Raw genomic sequence first — 15,941 nt, 5'->3', positions numbered from 1 at the left:
GAACTTCAGTACATAACACATCCTTTACTCAATAACCAAGTCCTCAAATGGGCTCAGAGTCAATGCCATTCATTATTTCCATAGTATTTTCAGGCTTCATGGCCTTTTCTCTCTTTTTTTACAGTACTTAAGGCTGGCCACCTTGGCTGGAATCATTACAGCTCCCTCAGCCAGGGTGAGGAACTTTAAGCCTAAAGGCCAAAAGCAACCCTACAGCCCCCCCTCTCCCCCACCCCCTCTTGCTTGCCTGGGCAGAGGACAGAAGTATGTGTGAATTTAGAAACCCATGACTTCTATATGTCTGGAACTTGGCCAAACCAATCAAAATCAATGCTCAATAAAGGGTGCCTCCAGACCCCTTTTCTATTGTTCATTCATCAGGCACTTATACAGTGCTGGGAGCTGATGGGAGGCCCCGATTCCCCTCCCAGAGCTACAACTCGCAGTGTAGTTTAACAATCAAATAATTGTAGTGAACAGGGGGCCTCCTAACAACCCCCAGCACCCTTAACAAGCTACAGCTCCCAGAATTCTTTGGGGGAAGCCATGACTGCTTAAAGTGGTGTCATGTTGCTTTAAATTTATGGCGTGACTTTAGCCTTAGAGGCAAAGGACTGTGGCCACAGAACCTTGCAAGCAGACCAGTTTCGGGTTAGCAGGTGGCTTCCAGCACTTCCTTCCATAGAACCCAGCGAATGACCCAGCCCCAGACCCTATTATTAATATCACTGGTAAAGCAAATCACGGGTGCCTTAAATTGCACCTGTGTCGTGCACATGCGCTTCAGACTGCAGGCTAGTTTATTTTATTTTTTTGAGAAGCCTGGCACAGGTTGCATCTCCTGCCTTTTTGGTCGCAGCTGGATCCCAATGCACTCGGCTCCAATTTCCCCTGGCTCAGCAGCGCAGCCCTCCATCGCCTTAGATCAGTCTTCGGTGCAGACAGGGAGGGGACAAGGTGACCCGAGCTTGAATTTCACTTGTTCTCATGCCTAAAAAGAAAGAGGTCGACTGCTCCCCTACCCCACCCACCCAACCACACCAGAACCCACCTCTCCTGCCTCCTTAGATCTACTCCACACTCCTCTCAACAGAAAATCCAGGAGACCAGCTCCTACCCTGCTCTACTCACTATTGATTGTTTTATTGATTTCGAGCTAAACTTTCTGCTAAGGTGCTCAAGGTGACATATATTTTATTTATAGACTATATGTCGCACACTTAAAGAGTATCTAGGCGGCAAACACAGCACAGCCGTAAAAATACTTTACCATCATTTCCACTGTATAATCCTGAGGTAAGGAGGATGAGAAAGTCTGTTTTGGCTTTTGGAAGTCTTCTCAGGCCACGCCCCCTATCTCCAGGCAGCACCTCCTCACCGGCCCAGCTTCAGCTCCTGAGTGTTTTCAGCTGGCTAGGAGGTGACCTTGAGATCTGATGACGTTTCCTGGTTGCCCGGACAGAGGAAAAGGTGTTTGAGTAGGTGCGGACATTTGCCTCCTGTCCACAGATGACGTTGACATTCATTGCTCCACCCACTTTCACCTCTGGCCCCGCCTACCACCCTCAGAAGGTGGGCCAGAAGGAATGCAGATCTTGGGCCAAAAAAGGATTACCTATCCTTGTTATAGGGACGCGGGTGGCGCTGTGGGTAAAAGCCTAGGACTTGCCGATCGAAAGGTCGGCGGTTCGAATCCCCGCGGCGGGGTGCGCTCCCATCGCTCGGTCCCAGCGCCTGCCAACCTAGCAGTTTGAAAGCACCCCCAGGTGCAAGTAGATAAATAGGGACCGCTTACTGGCGGGAAGGTAAACGGCGTTCCGTGTGCTGAGCTGGCTCGCCAGATGCAGATTGTCACGCTGGCCATGTGACCCGGAAGTGTCTGCGGACAGCGCTGGCTCCCGGCCTCTAGAGTGAGATGAGCGCACAACCCTAGAGTCTGTCAAGACTGGCCCGTACGGGCAGGGGTACCTTTACCTTTACTATCCTTGTTATAGGGATGTGGGTGGTGTTATGGATTAAACCACAGAGCCTAGGGCTTGCCGATCAGAAAGTCAGCGGTTCGAATCCCCATGATGGTGTGTCGGTTCCAGCTCCTGCCAACCTAGCAGTTCGAAAACACACAGTGCAAGTAGATAAATAGGTACCGCTCCGGCGGGAAGGTAAGCGGCATTTCCATGCGCTCTGGTTTCCATCACGGTGTTCCATTGCGCCAGAAGCTGTTTAGTCATGCTGGCCACATGACCTGGAAAGCTGTCTTTTGACAAACGCCAGCTCCCCCAGCCTGAAAGCGAGATGAGCGCCGCAACGCCAGAGTTGTCCGTGACTGGACCTAACGGTGAGGGGTCCCTTTACCTTTACCCTTGTTATACACAATAACTGATGAACGAGCGATACACCAGAGCTATACATCACCTGTGTAAGCAGAAAGCAGATTTGTGCGTCCTTCCTCATTGTCCCTACTGCCACCTTCCAAGGCAGTCTGCGTTCCACTGCCAAACAGCTAAACGTGCAAGGAGAGCCCTGCTGAATCAGGCCCATTGCAAAGGCAGATTTAGGGGAGCGAGACCGGTTTGCCTGCATGGGGCGCTGAGCCAAGGGCGCTACAGGGGGCACCACAGCAATGAACAGAAGATGAGAGGTGAAGAGGGGATTTTGGCACTGCACAACACGCTGCTGAAATTTGGAAGCCCCAAGTCTGCCACTGCCCTTGGTCCATCTAGTTCAGCATTCTGCTCTTGCAGCGGCCAACCATAGCAGAGCATAGCTATGGCTGCTAGTAGCCACTGAGAGCCTTTATCTCCATGTGAAAAGGTGAAAAGGTAAAGGACCCCTGGACAGTTAAGTCCAGTCAAAGGCGACCATGGGGTTGTGGCGCTCATCTCGCTTTCAGGCCAAGGAAGCCGGCGTTTGTCCACAGACAGCTTTCCGGGTCATGTGGCCAGCATGACTAAACTGCAACGGGACACCGTGATGGAAACCAGAGCGCATGGAAAAGCTGTTTACCTTCCCGCTGGAGTGGTACCTATTTATCTACTTGCACTGGTGCGCTTTCGAACTGCTAGGTTGGCAGGAGCTGGGACAGAGCAACGGGAGCTCACTCCGTCACGGGGATTCGAACCGCTGACCTTCTGATTGGTAAGTCCCAGGCTCTGTGGTTTAGACCACAGCGCCACCCGCGTCCCTCCATGTAAGACTGTTTGCTCACTGCATGCCATAGGGAAGTTCTTCTTAACATGGCAGCCTATGAAGCTCTGAAAGGTGTAGAGCCCTGTTGCCAGTGTTGCGGGGCGGCGGGAATTGTTCTCTCCCTAGGGCACAGGGTGGGGAACCTGCTGCCCTCCCAATATTGCTGCCCTCCAGTTCCTATCAACTTGAATCAGTGGGGCTAATAGTGAGGCATGATGGGAGTTGTAGTCCAGCAACATCAGGAGGTCCACCGGTCCCCCAACCTTGGCTTAAAAGAACCCAGGACTTTGAGGCAGTGAGGTTCCCTTTCCCGGATTCAACCCCCTGCCATTCCCTTCCCTATCATGAGCTTCTGCTGCCCCCTGCTGGCTCCTCGCCACTCCCGAGAGTTTTTAAAAACAGCAAACTCTTAAACTGTTACGAAAGTTTCCCTCCTCGGAGCAGCTCGCAGCTCTGCCATTAGCCGTGCACTGCTTCCTAGATCTGCTGCCTCTCGCCCTCTTCTGCCATGATGGTCACACGCTGGGGGATCTGCTCTGCAGGGAAGATCGCCCACGACTTCCTGGTCGCTCTGAAAACTTTGCCACCCGAGGATCACAAGGTAGCAGGGGTGGTTTTTGAGAGGGAAAGCACTTGGGCAGCAGAAACCCATTTTCTATCATTAGCTTCCTGTCGGAGGGGGTGGCACCCATGTGCTTGGGGTTTTGCCAGCATTTCTTGTAAGAAACAAGATCCAGTCCATGTTCCATGGTTGGGAGAACAGCTGTTCTCTTTGAAGCAACTAGTCAGTCCACAATACAGTGGTACGTCATGCTAAGAACTTAATTCATTCTGAAACTGTTCTTAACCTGAAGCATCACTTTAGCTAATGGGGCCTCCCGCTGCTGATGCACGATTTCTGTTCTCATCCTGAAGCAAAGTTCTTAACCCGAGGTACTATTTCTGGGTTAAAGGAGTCTGTAACCTGAAGTACCAATGTAATTATTTAAAAATAAAAGAGAATAATGGGCCTCTGGCTTGATCTGATGTTCTTAAATGACTGGTTGATCCAGACTCCTAGGTACTCACAGTTTCCTGTTCCATGAACCTTCTGCCAAATCTGAGACTTTCATCTCCTTGGGGCAACAGCTGTCTCTTGCTTAGGTTGTTAAATACCACATACAGTGCTATTTTTCTAGAAAAAGTAGAGCCAGAACTCACCATGAGCGCCTCCGTTGTTCCATTATAATGGCAACGGCACCCACATGAGAGATGATAGAACTGAGTTCTGGCATGTTGTAGCTGGAAGACAGCCCTGGTGGTGTCTCATTCCAAAGACTCTTATGAACTGAAAGTGAGACGCTATATGTGCTTTTCCTTGTTTATTTGTTTTCACAACAAATTTTTAATAAAAGCTAGTATGATAATAAAAAGTACCACACACGCAGATAGATGACTTGTGTCGGAGGACTGGTGGCTGGACAAATGGACAGAACCAGGAGAAGTAGTGCTGGAGTCGGCTCTCAATAGCTGACCCCAACCCACCATCCCAGCTAGGAAATGATGAGACTTAGGTGGCTTCATGCAAAGAGAAATGAAACTCGGAGTGTGAGACTAAGTCTGTGTACACACCACACATTTAAGGCAGTCTCCACCACCCCGCACTGAAAAGAATCATGGGAACTGAAGTTTACCCAAGACAGAATTACAATTACAGCACTCTTAGTAAACTACTGTTCTCAGGATTCTTTTCTGGGGGGGAAATGTGCTTTAAATGTATGGTGCCTATGCAGTCACAGAAACTAGACTGTTGCCATTTTCTTCTGAGAAACACATTTTTGTATGCTGCTTTGACTGATGTGCACATTTTTGCAAGCAACTTCTCCTGATATAATGCATTCTTATATATATAAAATTTTCGCTGGTATATTCATTTTCAGGAGGAGTTTCCCCTGATATGTGCATTGTTGTAAGCATTGTTTGGTTGGAGAACTTACATCGCAAAATTCAGATAAGTGCCACTTTTGAAAGATGGCTGTGGTGGAATCTACACATCACTTGTTAAAAACGTTGTGAAAATGCTTTTTTAAAAAAACCGTTTTGAAAAATGCATTGAATTTGCTATAGCTCACCACCGCCACCTAGTGCCACAGTTGTATATTGCACTTTACAACACATTCACAATGTTTTATTTGCAGCTGTATAGCCGAGTCCTAAGTTTCCATTCTCACGCTGTTTTGGAAACTGCAAATTTGATATATCTGGCTTTAAATGTGAATCCAGGCACATTTCTCTTGCATCCCTACCGGAAGTGACCAGAGTGGAAGACAGAAAATGAATGGAATGGGGTTAGGCTCTGTGAACACTTTCAGCAGCTTTCTGGTGCTGGAACTGGAGGCATGTTTGCAGATGACTTCTCTTTTTCGTTATTGGTTGCATGCGCTGGAGAGTGTTTGGTTGAGTCTGTTTGCAAAGTGCTTCGCTGTGCCTTGTGCGTCGGTGTTTGTCCTAGAAGGAGAGAGGGAGGCAGCTGTGGGACTGAAGCCCAGAGCTTGTGACCTCAATTGGCAGCAGAAACTTCCTCTCAGCTTTGAGAAGACGCCCTTCCTGGATTGCTGCTCCCTTTCTGGCCTCTCTAGGAAACAGCTTGCGCTAGAACGTAGTAACCCTTCTCACTCCTTTGGTGCCAAGGATCCTTCTACACAGGCACTTGACTTTGTAAGCAGCCTGGCAAATATCACAAATGGGTTGTTCGCCACATCTTTAAAACAAAAACAACTCTTCAGGTTTTCTCTGGAAAGGAAAGATCCAGATTAAAGAGCCAATCCTGTTCACAAGAAGCTGGCCTAAAGCTCACCCGTACTGTGGTACCTTGGGTTACATACGCTTCAGGTTACATACACTTCAGGTTACAGACTCCGCTAACCCAGAAATAGTACCTTGGGTTAAGAACTTTGCTTCAGGATGAAAACAGAAATTGTGCTCCGGCAGCGCGGCGGCAGCGGGAGGCCCCATTAGCTAAAGTGGTGCTTCAGGTTAAGAACAGTTTCAGGTTAAGAACGGACCTCTGGAACGAATTAAGTACTTAACCCGAGGTACCACTGTATTGCATACCCTCCAAGTGTCCCTATTTTCCAGGACAGTCCCGGATTTACAGAAGCCGTCCCGGTTTCTGATTTGATCCTGGAATGTCCCACTTTTCCTTAGGACGTCCCTATTTTCACTGGAGAAATGTTGGAGGGTATGGAGTAATGGAACCCCTGAGCCAAGGAGATAAGTAACTATAAAACCTTTAAAAGACATCTGAAGGCAGATGTCTGAAAGCATCAGAAGGTATACGGCTTCGTATCTTCAACAGAGCCAAGGTCAAGGGACTTAAGGACAGCTGAGCCACAAATCCAGCTGTGGAGCCAAAGATCCACTGGATCCTAAACTGCTCATCCTGGTGGATCCTAGCCATAGGATTGCCACCTCAATAGGGGGGGGGGATATGGGTTGGCATTTTGATACCTAAGACATAATGCAGGCACGGTAAGAAAGTTGGGGGGGGGGGAAGGATGAGGCCAGCAGTTCCTGCCTGTTAACTCTTTCTCCTCCTCCTCCAGGTGGTGGCCATCGCTTCTCGCGACCTCAGCCGGGCTCAGCAATATGCCAAGATCCATGGCATCCCCAAGGCCTACGGCTCGTATGCAGAACTGGCTGAGGATGCTGATGTTGGTGAGCTGCCTTCCCTCCTAAAACAGGGCTGGGGGACTTGTGGCTAGGGAGACGGCAACTCCTGGCCAGGACTCGTGAGAACAGGAGTCCAGCGACATCTGTCAGGCCACAGCTTCCCCATCCTTGCCCCCAAACCTGAGTTCCCACTTCTGCGAGTATAAAACTTGCTTCCCAGCCTTCTTCCAAGGGCTGCTGGGGAGATCTGGGTGGTCTTCCAGGGATTCAGGCAGGACAATCCTAGCCCTTTCTGGAGATGTCGGGAATTGAACTCGGATCCTTCTGCCAACGAGCTACTATGGGCTTTCCTTCGAGGCAGCGCTGGGGTATTTCCAGGTGCTGTGACCTCACTGTCTGTCCAAGGCTGATGCCTGATGCCAAGCGTCCCCTTAGGGCAGCCTAGCTAGCAAGGCCAGAGCTCAGGGATGATGGGAGTTGTAGTCCAACAACATCTGGGGACCCACAGGTTGAGAACCGCTGCCTTAGGGCTTGTGCTTGCCAGCTCTGTTACAGACAATGCCACATGGCTACTACAGGATGATACAACAGGATCTGTCCCCTGAGGAACACTGATGCCCTTTGTATCCTTCGCTTGCATGTTTCTGAAGCTTTTTAATTATTGTTTTTAGGAACAAAAGATCTATTGAGCTGCCGTAGCGACCCAATTCTTGGAAATATAATTTGTGGCCTTTCTAAACTCTCTCCTCAGAAAGAAATAATCTGTTATCTATGTGCCTAACCACTTTTTGCTACATCTAAGAAAAAGCCTCTGTGCTGTTGAGCAGCTGACTCAGCAAACATGGACATATCAGGCTCATCTGATTCCCTCCCTTCTTTCCACCAAGGTTATCCAAGGTTATGTCAGGAGCCAGCAGGAGCTTGAGATGTGGGGTATTTAATGGGTTACCATATGCACAATGCGTAACGCTTGATTTGATACCCTGTTGTATGAGGGGCTGGCACTCGTCTGTGCCAGGGGTTCTTTTGTTAGCAGACTGCTTGACAATAATATAGTGTGCAAAACTAAAGCAGACTTGGCTCTGTATACCTGAAGGAGGGTCTCCACCCACATCATTCAGCCTGGATGCTGAGATCCAGCTCCAAGGGCCTTCTGGTGTTTCTCTCATTGTGAGAAGTGAGGTTACAGGGAACCAGGCAGAGGGCCTTCTCGGCGGTGGCACCCTCCCTATAGAATGCCCTCCCATCAGATGTCAAACAGATAAATAACTATATGTCTTTTAGAAGACATCTGAGAGCAGCCCTGTTTCAGGAAGTTTTTAATTTTTGATGTTTTACTGTGTTTTTGTATTTTGTTGGAAGCCACCCAGAGTAGCTGGCGTAACTCAGTCAGATGGGCAAGGTACAATTATTATTGTTGTTTTGTTGTTGTTGTTGTTGCTGCTGCTGCTGCTATTTTTATTTATTAGTATTATTAGTATTACTATTATTACTATTATTACTATTATTACTATTATTACTATTATTACTATTATTACTATTATTATTATTTATTTCCAACATGCATTGACCTTCCAGGTGGAGGTGAGACTGGGTCACGAAAAGCAAATCAAAAGAAGCATGGAGACAAGATCTTTTACGATGGCCAGTCCTTTCAAGCCGTACCTCTATCGTCAGCTGGAGAACATTTCAGATTACCCTATACACTGTGCAAAGTTTGTTTTTTGTTACCCAGTTCTTTCCTGTAGCCATTAGGTGGTCTGTGAGTCTGATTCACTTTAACACACTTTAGTACTGCCAGGTGGTCGGCTAGCAAAAGACTTCTCTGCAAGGACTGCCCAAATTGTGGAAATGGCTGCTGCTTCTTGACATTGGTAGCAAACACTCAGTACTCGTGGGCATAAAAAAGATGATCTCAACTGTACAGAACTAAGTAGTCGGGTAGAGTCAGGGTCTTTCCCACTGTCTCTCACCCACCCCCCATTTCCTGCTGGTCTTGGCTATGTATTCACTCTCTCAAATCTCTGTTACAGATGTGGTCCACATCGGGGTGGTGAATCCATACCATCTCCCTACCAGCCTCCTCTTCATCCAGGCTGGGAAGAACGTGCTGTGTGAGAAACCGCTGGGCATGAACACCGCAGAAGTGACGGCCCTGGTGCAGGCAGCTCGGCAAAAGAACGTCTTCTTCATGGAGGTACAAGGCAAAGGCAGTCCCCCTGAAGCAGAGGCAGACTTAGGGGATCACAACCGGCCCGCCCACCCTGGGCGCCAAGCCTAGAGGGCATTGCAACAATGATGAACAACAGAAAGCAGGAGGCGGAGGGGGCAAGTGTTGGCATCAAACAGCGGCATTCAGCACCGCTGGAATTTCAAACCCCAATGTCCACCACAGCCTGTTGGTTCACATATAATAATAATAATAATAAAATTTATTTATATCCCGCCCTCCCCAGCCGAAGCCGGGCTCAGAGCAGCTAACAACAGTAAAATGATAAAACATTCTAAAATCATTTCATTATAAAATTAATTCCAATCAAATTAATGGCAACCATTGGGCTAGAGGTTCTGTGAGGATTGCCAAAGGAGGGAGTCAGGCTGTGCCCTGGCCAAAGGCCTGGTGGAACAGCTCTGTCTTGCAGGCCCTGCGGAAAGATGTCAAGTCCCGCAGGGCCCTTGTCCCTTGTGACAGAGCGTTCCACCAGGTTGGAGCCGCAGCCGAAAAAGCCCTGGCTCTGATTGAGGCCAGCCTAACCTCTCTGTGGCCTGGGACCTTCAAGATGTTTTTATTTGAAGACCGTAAGTTTCTCTGTGGGACATACCAGGAGAGGCGGTCCCGTAGGTACGAGGGTCCTAGGCTGTATAGGGCTTTGAAGGTTAAAACCAGCACCTTAAACCTGAGCCTGTACTCCACCGGGAGCCAGTGCAGCTGGTATAGCACCGGGTGAATGTGATCTCGCAAAGAGGACCCCGTTAGGAGTCTCCCCGTGGCATTCTGCACCCGCTGGAGTTTCACCAAACCATGACTTAGGGCTTATCCATGCTTACTTTTCCTCTGCTTTTTCCAAGCATGGCCAGCACTTCAAAGTTCTATGTCCAAGCACCCGTTTTTTGTTTTTTTTGCTTCCCCCACAAAAACCCTCTCTTTAAAGCTGAATCAGGGCAAACGGCAACCCATGAAAGACTCAAATTGCCATTTGCTCCAAATGAGCGCTAAAGAGCATGTTTTTCTCAGGGAAAGCTCCGGGGGGGGGGGGAGGATCCCTTGGGTATGGAACTTTAAAGTGTGGACCTGTGCCTGGAACGAGCAGGGCAAAAGGTGAGCGAGGATAAGCCCTTAGTTCCAACTAGCAAAAGTGCAACTTCCCGGAGCACATTGCTGTGAGCTAAGCTACAATTTGCCTGAGCATTAGAATCAAATCCAGGGTTGTGGTTTGTCTGGGGGAGTGGTAAACAAAGAACAAGCGTTGCAGCTCATGCTTTGTCTGAAGCAAGCTGTGAGCCTGGGTTTGGACATAATGCTAAATCAAACCATGGATTAGCCCCATGTAACACAGCAGCAGCACCAGGACCAGGGAAGGAACATAGCAGCTGCAGTCTTTACTGTGGGGTCCTGTATGTTTGCTTCTTTGCACTAAACCATGGTTTAGCTTAGCATTATGTTCAAACCAAGTCACTGGCTATGTTTGGACGTGGTTACAAACCATGGTTTATTGTGTCGTGAACCAGCCTAGCCTCCCCACCCACCAGGCTTAGACATCTTTCCCCCTTGAACATTTCACTCCTGTTTTTGATTAATTGCCGCTCATTGCATCATCTGCACTTATGGTTTGTTTGACGCAAGCTCGCTCCAAACCATAAGTTACGAAACTGACTTGTTTAAACAAGCCATAGCTATGGTTTAGGGTTCAAATATAAACACTAAGCTGTGGGGAATTCAAATGGGAAGCAATGGGGGGGGGGAACCCTGCTGGAAACTAGACCCCCAATGTTTTGGCATTGCTTGTGGAAATGCTGTTTCTTCTGGCCCAGCACTAGAAGCCCAAAAGGGCTGGCAGCTGGTTGCCAGCATTCGAATCAGCCCTTCTACCTGCTCCCCTAACACAGCCTTCCCTAGCTGGGTGCCTTCCAGATGTTTTGAACTACAACTCCCATCAGGTTGGCCAATGGTCAGGGATGATGGGAGTTGCAATCCAGTAACACCTGAAGGTTCAGCCATTCTTGGCATCAAACCCCCCATGTTCTTAAGCAGGGGTAGGCAACCTAAGGCCTGTGGGCCAAATGTGGCCCAATCACCTTCTCAATCTTGCCCATGGATGGTCTGGGAATCAGCATGTTTTTACATGACTAGAATGTGTCCTTTTATTTAAAATGCATCTCTAGGCTATTTGTGGGGCCTGCCTGGTGTTTTTACATGAGTAGAATGTGTGCTTTTATTTAAAATGCATCTCTGGGTTATTTGTGGGGCATAGGAATTCGTTCACCCCCCCCCAAATAGTCCAGCCCACCACATGATCTGAGGGACGGGGGGCCGGCCCACAGCTGAAAAAGGTTGCTGACCCCTGTTCTTAAGACTATAAAATATGCAAACTGATGGTTTTATCACTGTATGCACAGCTTGAAGAATAAGTTTTTTACCTTGCTCACTTCTTTATGGGGTTTTACCCCATAGCTTGTCTTAATAAAGTACTACCCCCCCCCCAATGTGCCAACATGGCTACCTGCAATTTTTGTATGCCAGGGCCTGTGGACGCGTTTTTTCCCTGCTTCAGAGAAGATCCGTTCCTTGCTCAGCCAGGGTTCCATCGGGGATGTGATGGTTTTACATGCTGAATTTGGGAGCCCGCAACTCTCCATCCCCAGATGTGTGGAGAAAGAGCTGGGGGGAGGTGGCCTTCTGGATATTGGCTGCTATTGCGTCCAGTTTGCCTGCATGGTCTTCAATGGAGAGAAGCCGGAGTCCATTCTGGCCTCTGGATTCCTGCACGATACAGGTGAGTACTTGGCTGGTCACTTTCCTTGTCAGGGGAAGAAGTAAGAAGTTTCAGGAATTGTCCATTAAGGAAACCAAACGAAAAAAAGGGCTGGCTCAAGTCATGAGACAGAAAGTTCCTACAGTATTTAAGGTGCCCTCCTTAAATAAATATCTTCCTCTTCTTTGGTGATCACTCATAGCCGAGTATGATTATCTTCCATGAACACGGTTTTAAAAATGAGTCCGTAAATGACTGTGGAGGCCAATTCTGGATCCACACGTCCTTCCACAGTGGGGACATTGGTTTCCAGGTGGGAGTTGATCATGGTGAGGGTTTGCCACATGTGCCTCCCTCTTAGCGTGTTTCTCCCTTGCGTCCTGAGTTCGAGCGTCTTCAAAACCCATGACACCTTTGGTAAAGGCTGTTCTCCAATTGGAGCGTTCGCAGGCCAGTGTTTCCCAATTGTCAATGTTTACACTACATTTTTAAAGATTTGCCTTGAGAGAGTCTTTGAACCTCTTTTGTTGACCACCAGCATTACACTTTCCATTTTTAAGTTCGGAATAGAGTAGTTGCTTTGGAAGACGATAATCGGGCATCCGCACAACATTACGAATCCAACGAAGTTGGTGTTGAGGAATCATTGCTTCAACACTGGTGATCTTTGCTTCTTCCAGTACACTGGTATTACTGGTAGTTTGCTTGTCTTCCCAAGTGATGTGTAAATTTTTTCAGAATGTGCTCTTACATACGGGGAGAAATTCAGCACAATTCACAATTCACAATTAAATTCAGCACAATTATAAGAGCTAAAACACGGTCATGTTTCTAAACTCTCACTTTTCCAAATTTTACAGTTAACAGATCCTTCCATCCCTATGTACTCTTCTGTCTCGGGGTAGTGCTAGCAGGTTTGATTTTGCTGTGGGTGACAGAACATTGCTTGCTTGTGGGATTCTTTTAATATTTATTGCCAATTACAAATTGACAAGCAGAAGACAAGTGGGGACAAACTGCAGGACAATAGAACCACTATGTCACATCTGTTCCCCACAGAGGCCACATGCTTTCTGCCATCTCCCTGTCTCTGTCCCTCTTTCTTTCAAACTTCCCTTTGCTACTTCCTGTCTCTGACTATTCAGCCAGAAGAACGTCTTCTTCTCCAAACTCTCTCTGGGATCTCATTCACAAGCACAGAGAGTGCCTCAGATTTTAAGAGACCGTCTCCTAACCATTAGCTGACAAAACAAGATGATCCTGGAATCTGAGCCAACAATCCAGAAAGGGAAGGAAAAACAAAGGAAAGGTCAGCCAGGAGCTGTAATTACATTTTACTGAATCATTTGCTGCCTTTTTAAAATATGGTGTCTCATTCTGCTGCCTGAAGTTACTCACTTCATTTTGCCCAATGGTAGAGCTGGCCCTTCTTACTAGGGAAGGAAGGGGAGCAGTACGGATGTGGAGGTTTGGGATACCTTAATTCCCACAAACAGATGAGAAGAACTGAGGAGCTACACTAACGTTGAAGATATAGAAATCCAGAAGATGCACCTCTTTGACACCTGAGATGCGTTCCTCCAGAGTCCATCAAATTCCTGTGACTATAATCTGTGACTATACTGTAAAATGTTTTCAATTTTCAATTGTTGTCACCTGCCTAGGACTTGCTAGTGAAGGGCAAGTAATACATAGGATGATGATTGTTGTTGTTGTTGTTTTGACACACTATAGAAACTTTTTGCTTTGTCAAACTTCGGGCATAGTTTGGTTTTTCTCCCTTCTGGTGTGAGCATATATAATCCCTGCCTCTGCTTTTCTGCCTGAGGCTGGCCAGGGTGGTGGGTTTGTGCTGTGATGCTAACATTTAAAAGAAGAAATAAAAACTGCTGAGGTGTGTCTATGAGTGGGTGCCAAAGAAGACTGAGGGCAGGAGAGCCCCCCCCCCCAGTGACAGGCTTGTGTTTCATTTTCCTCAGGTGTGGACAAAACCGTGTCAGTCATCCTGAACTACTCGGGAAATCGCCAGGCTGTCCTCACCTGCACCATGACAGCCAGGATGCCAAATCGGGCCAGCATTAACGGCACCAAGGGCATGATCGAGGTAACTCCTAGTTTCCGATCCAGGGGCTAAGGCAGTTTGAGGGGGGAAATTGTATCTGGTTTGTTAAGTTGTCAGATGACACAGCAATTCTTCAAACAGCTCTTATTTATTCACAAGCCAAAACAGAAGTAAACTGGAGGGTTCAGCCAGCCTGCTTATATAGAGCTCCACTACAACGCAACAGTAACTACTTTCTGTAACTATCCAATCACTGAACGTCACTTTCAATCCCTTATTTGCATATGTGAACCTGAGTGAAAACTATGTACAGCATCCGCCTGCTGGCCCAGGGTGAGAACTTCAGTACATAACATGGTTAGAAATGTATTTTTTCAACCCTGACCCCCCCTCCCCCAATATTGTTGGACTACAACTCTCATCTTCACTAAGCATTGGCCAAACAGGCTAGAGACAATGTGATTTGTAGTCCAATAACGTTAGGGGACCCGGGGTCAAAGAACTGGAGCCCAGGAATGGAGGTAGTCCTGTGCTGCAATCCGAAATGGAGTCCTTAGCTGGAAAGCAATGTCACATTTACTCCCATATTTAAGGCACTATGATACCACTTAAAACAGGTGAGGCTTCCTGCAAAGAATTATGGGAACTGTAGTTTATTAAAGGTGTTGATAGGCAACTCGCAGAGCTAGAATTGCTAGAGTGGTTTAACCATCTACCCCTCTTCCAAGGGAGCAATGGGAAATGTAGCTCTGGGAGGAGAATATGGGGTCTCCTGACAGTTCTCAGCATCCTTAGCTCCCGGAATTGTTTGGAGGAAAGCCATGACTGTTTAAAACTTCCTTACATGTAGGGTGTGTGAATATTGCCCAAATGTTGCAACAGAAACACCTTGTATGTAAAGAAGGGCATTCTAGGCAGACGAGGAAAAGGAAGCAGGAGCTAGAATAATGCAGGGTGGCATTGTCCGTTTCCTTCGAAGGTGGCTGTGCGAAGCCAGTTTTGTGGCATAGGCAGGCGCACACACCCTCCCCAGTTCTCTCTCAGTTCCCTTGCTTCCTGCCAGATTCCATCTCATTTCTGGTGCCCAACCGAGTTGGTGGTCAACGGGGAAAGAGAAGAGTTTCCCCTGCCTCCCCCATCCCAGAAAATGCACTTCCAGAACAGCACCGGCCTGCGCTACGAAGCGGAGCATGTCCGGCAGTGTCTCCTCAAAGGTAACAGTTCGAAACACCGCTGACTCGCTTTTATTAGATTGCCTGGGGAGAAATTCAATAAGCCACGTTTTTAAAAAGCAAGCTGGAGGGGGTAGAGTGAGAGAAGGGGGAAAGTTTGCTTCAAAACCAGACTTTGGGACTACATCCCCTAGTCCAGGTCCCCCAGTGAGCTTCCTGGCCAAGTAGGAATTTGGAAACCTGTGGGTTTTTTTAGCCTTCCTTCCCACATCTTCTAGGTTTGAAGGAAAGTCCGATCCTGACACATGCAGACAGCGAACTGGTCAATTCCATCCTGGAGGAAGCTCGCCGACAAGTGGGTGTGTTTTACCCTCAGGACAAAGTGTGACACACACTCCATTACCACTCCTGCAAGACCCCATATTCAGTTTCAAAAAATAAAATTGCACACAGATGGACTTCAGCTGTGGTACAGACATGTATGGCTAATAAAGCAGCTCTTGCCAATTTTGGACGGTGAGTTATTGTGTCATCCAAGGAGGCCTGGATAGGGAGTGGGAGAAGGGACTGGGAGCATGGGCAAGGAGAGAAATTTGGAACAACAGGGCTGGGAATAAGGGCTGTGGGACATGGGGAGCGGAGGGGTTAAACAGCAGGCCAGGTATTCTCCAGCTTAAGAAGGGAGGCAGAAACACAGGATAAAACTGTCCTAAGAAACCAGTGGTGCTCAAGTTGTCCTTCTGCTGGGTTTGGTGACAGCCTTCTTTTACATTTAAGTACAGTGGTACCTCGGGTTAAGTACTTAATTCGTTCCGGAGGTCCGTTCTTAACCTGAAACTGTTCTTAATCTGAGGTAATATTTCTGGGTTAAAGGTAAAGGGACCCCTGACCATTAGG

The 15,941-nt window shown here is 47.9% G+C and overlaps 1 protein-coding gene across 1 annotated transcript; it reads left to right on the top strand.

Annotated features, from left to right (window-relative positions):
- The first annotated feature begins 3,604 nt into the window (after positions 1-3,604).
- Positions 3,605-15,553, top strand: LOC309327871 (trans-1,2-dihydrobenzene-1,2-diol dehydrogenase-like). The gene is made up of 7 exons (XM_081837462.1): positions 3,605-3,787; positions 6,771-6,882; positions 8,871-9,034; positions 11,579-11,831; positions 13,790-13,914; positions 14,936-15,086; positions 15,323-15,553. Exons 1-7 carry the CDS (start codon positions 3,695-3,697, stop codon positions 15,430-15,432), a joined length of 1,008 nt encoding a protein of 335 aa, XP_081693588.1. The 5' UTR covers positions 3,605-3,694; the 3' UTR covers positions 15,433-15,553.
- The last annotated feature ends 388 nt before the right edge of the window (positions 15,554-15,941 follow it).

This window comes from Podarcis erhardii, assembly GCF_964252035.2.
Source record: "Podarcis erhardii genome assembly, chromosome: 13".
In the NCBI taxonomy this organism is placed as follows: domain Eukaryota; kingdom Metazoa; phylum Chordata; class Lepidosauria; order Squamata; family Lacertidae; genus Podarcis; species Podarcis erhardii.
The sequence above is the reverse complement of the archived record's forward strand: the minus strand, read 5'-3'. Positions and strand labels throughout refer to the sequence as shown.

Excerpts from the sequence above, each read along its gene's own strand:
- LOC309327871 (XM_081837462.1), top strand. The coding sequence starts at position 3,695 with ATGATGGTCACACGCTGGGGGATCTGCTCTGCAGGGAAGATCGCCCAC. Across the intron at positions 11,832-13,789 it reads TGGATTCCTGCACGATACAG|GTGTGGACAAAACCGTGTCA; the intron begins GTGAGTACTTGG and ends CATTTTCCTCAG. Across the intron at positions 13,915-14,935 it reads GCACCAAGGGCATGATCGAG|ATTCCATCTCATTTCTGGTG; the intron begins GTAACTCCTAGT and ends GCTTCCTGCCAG.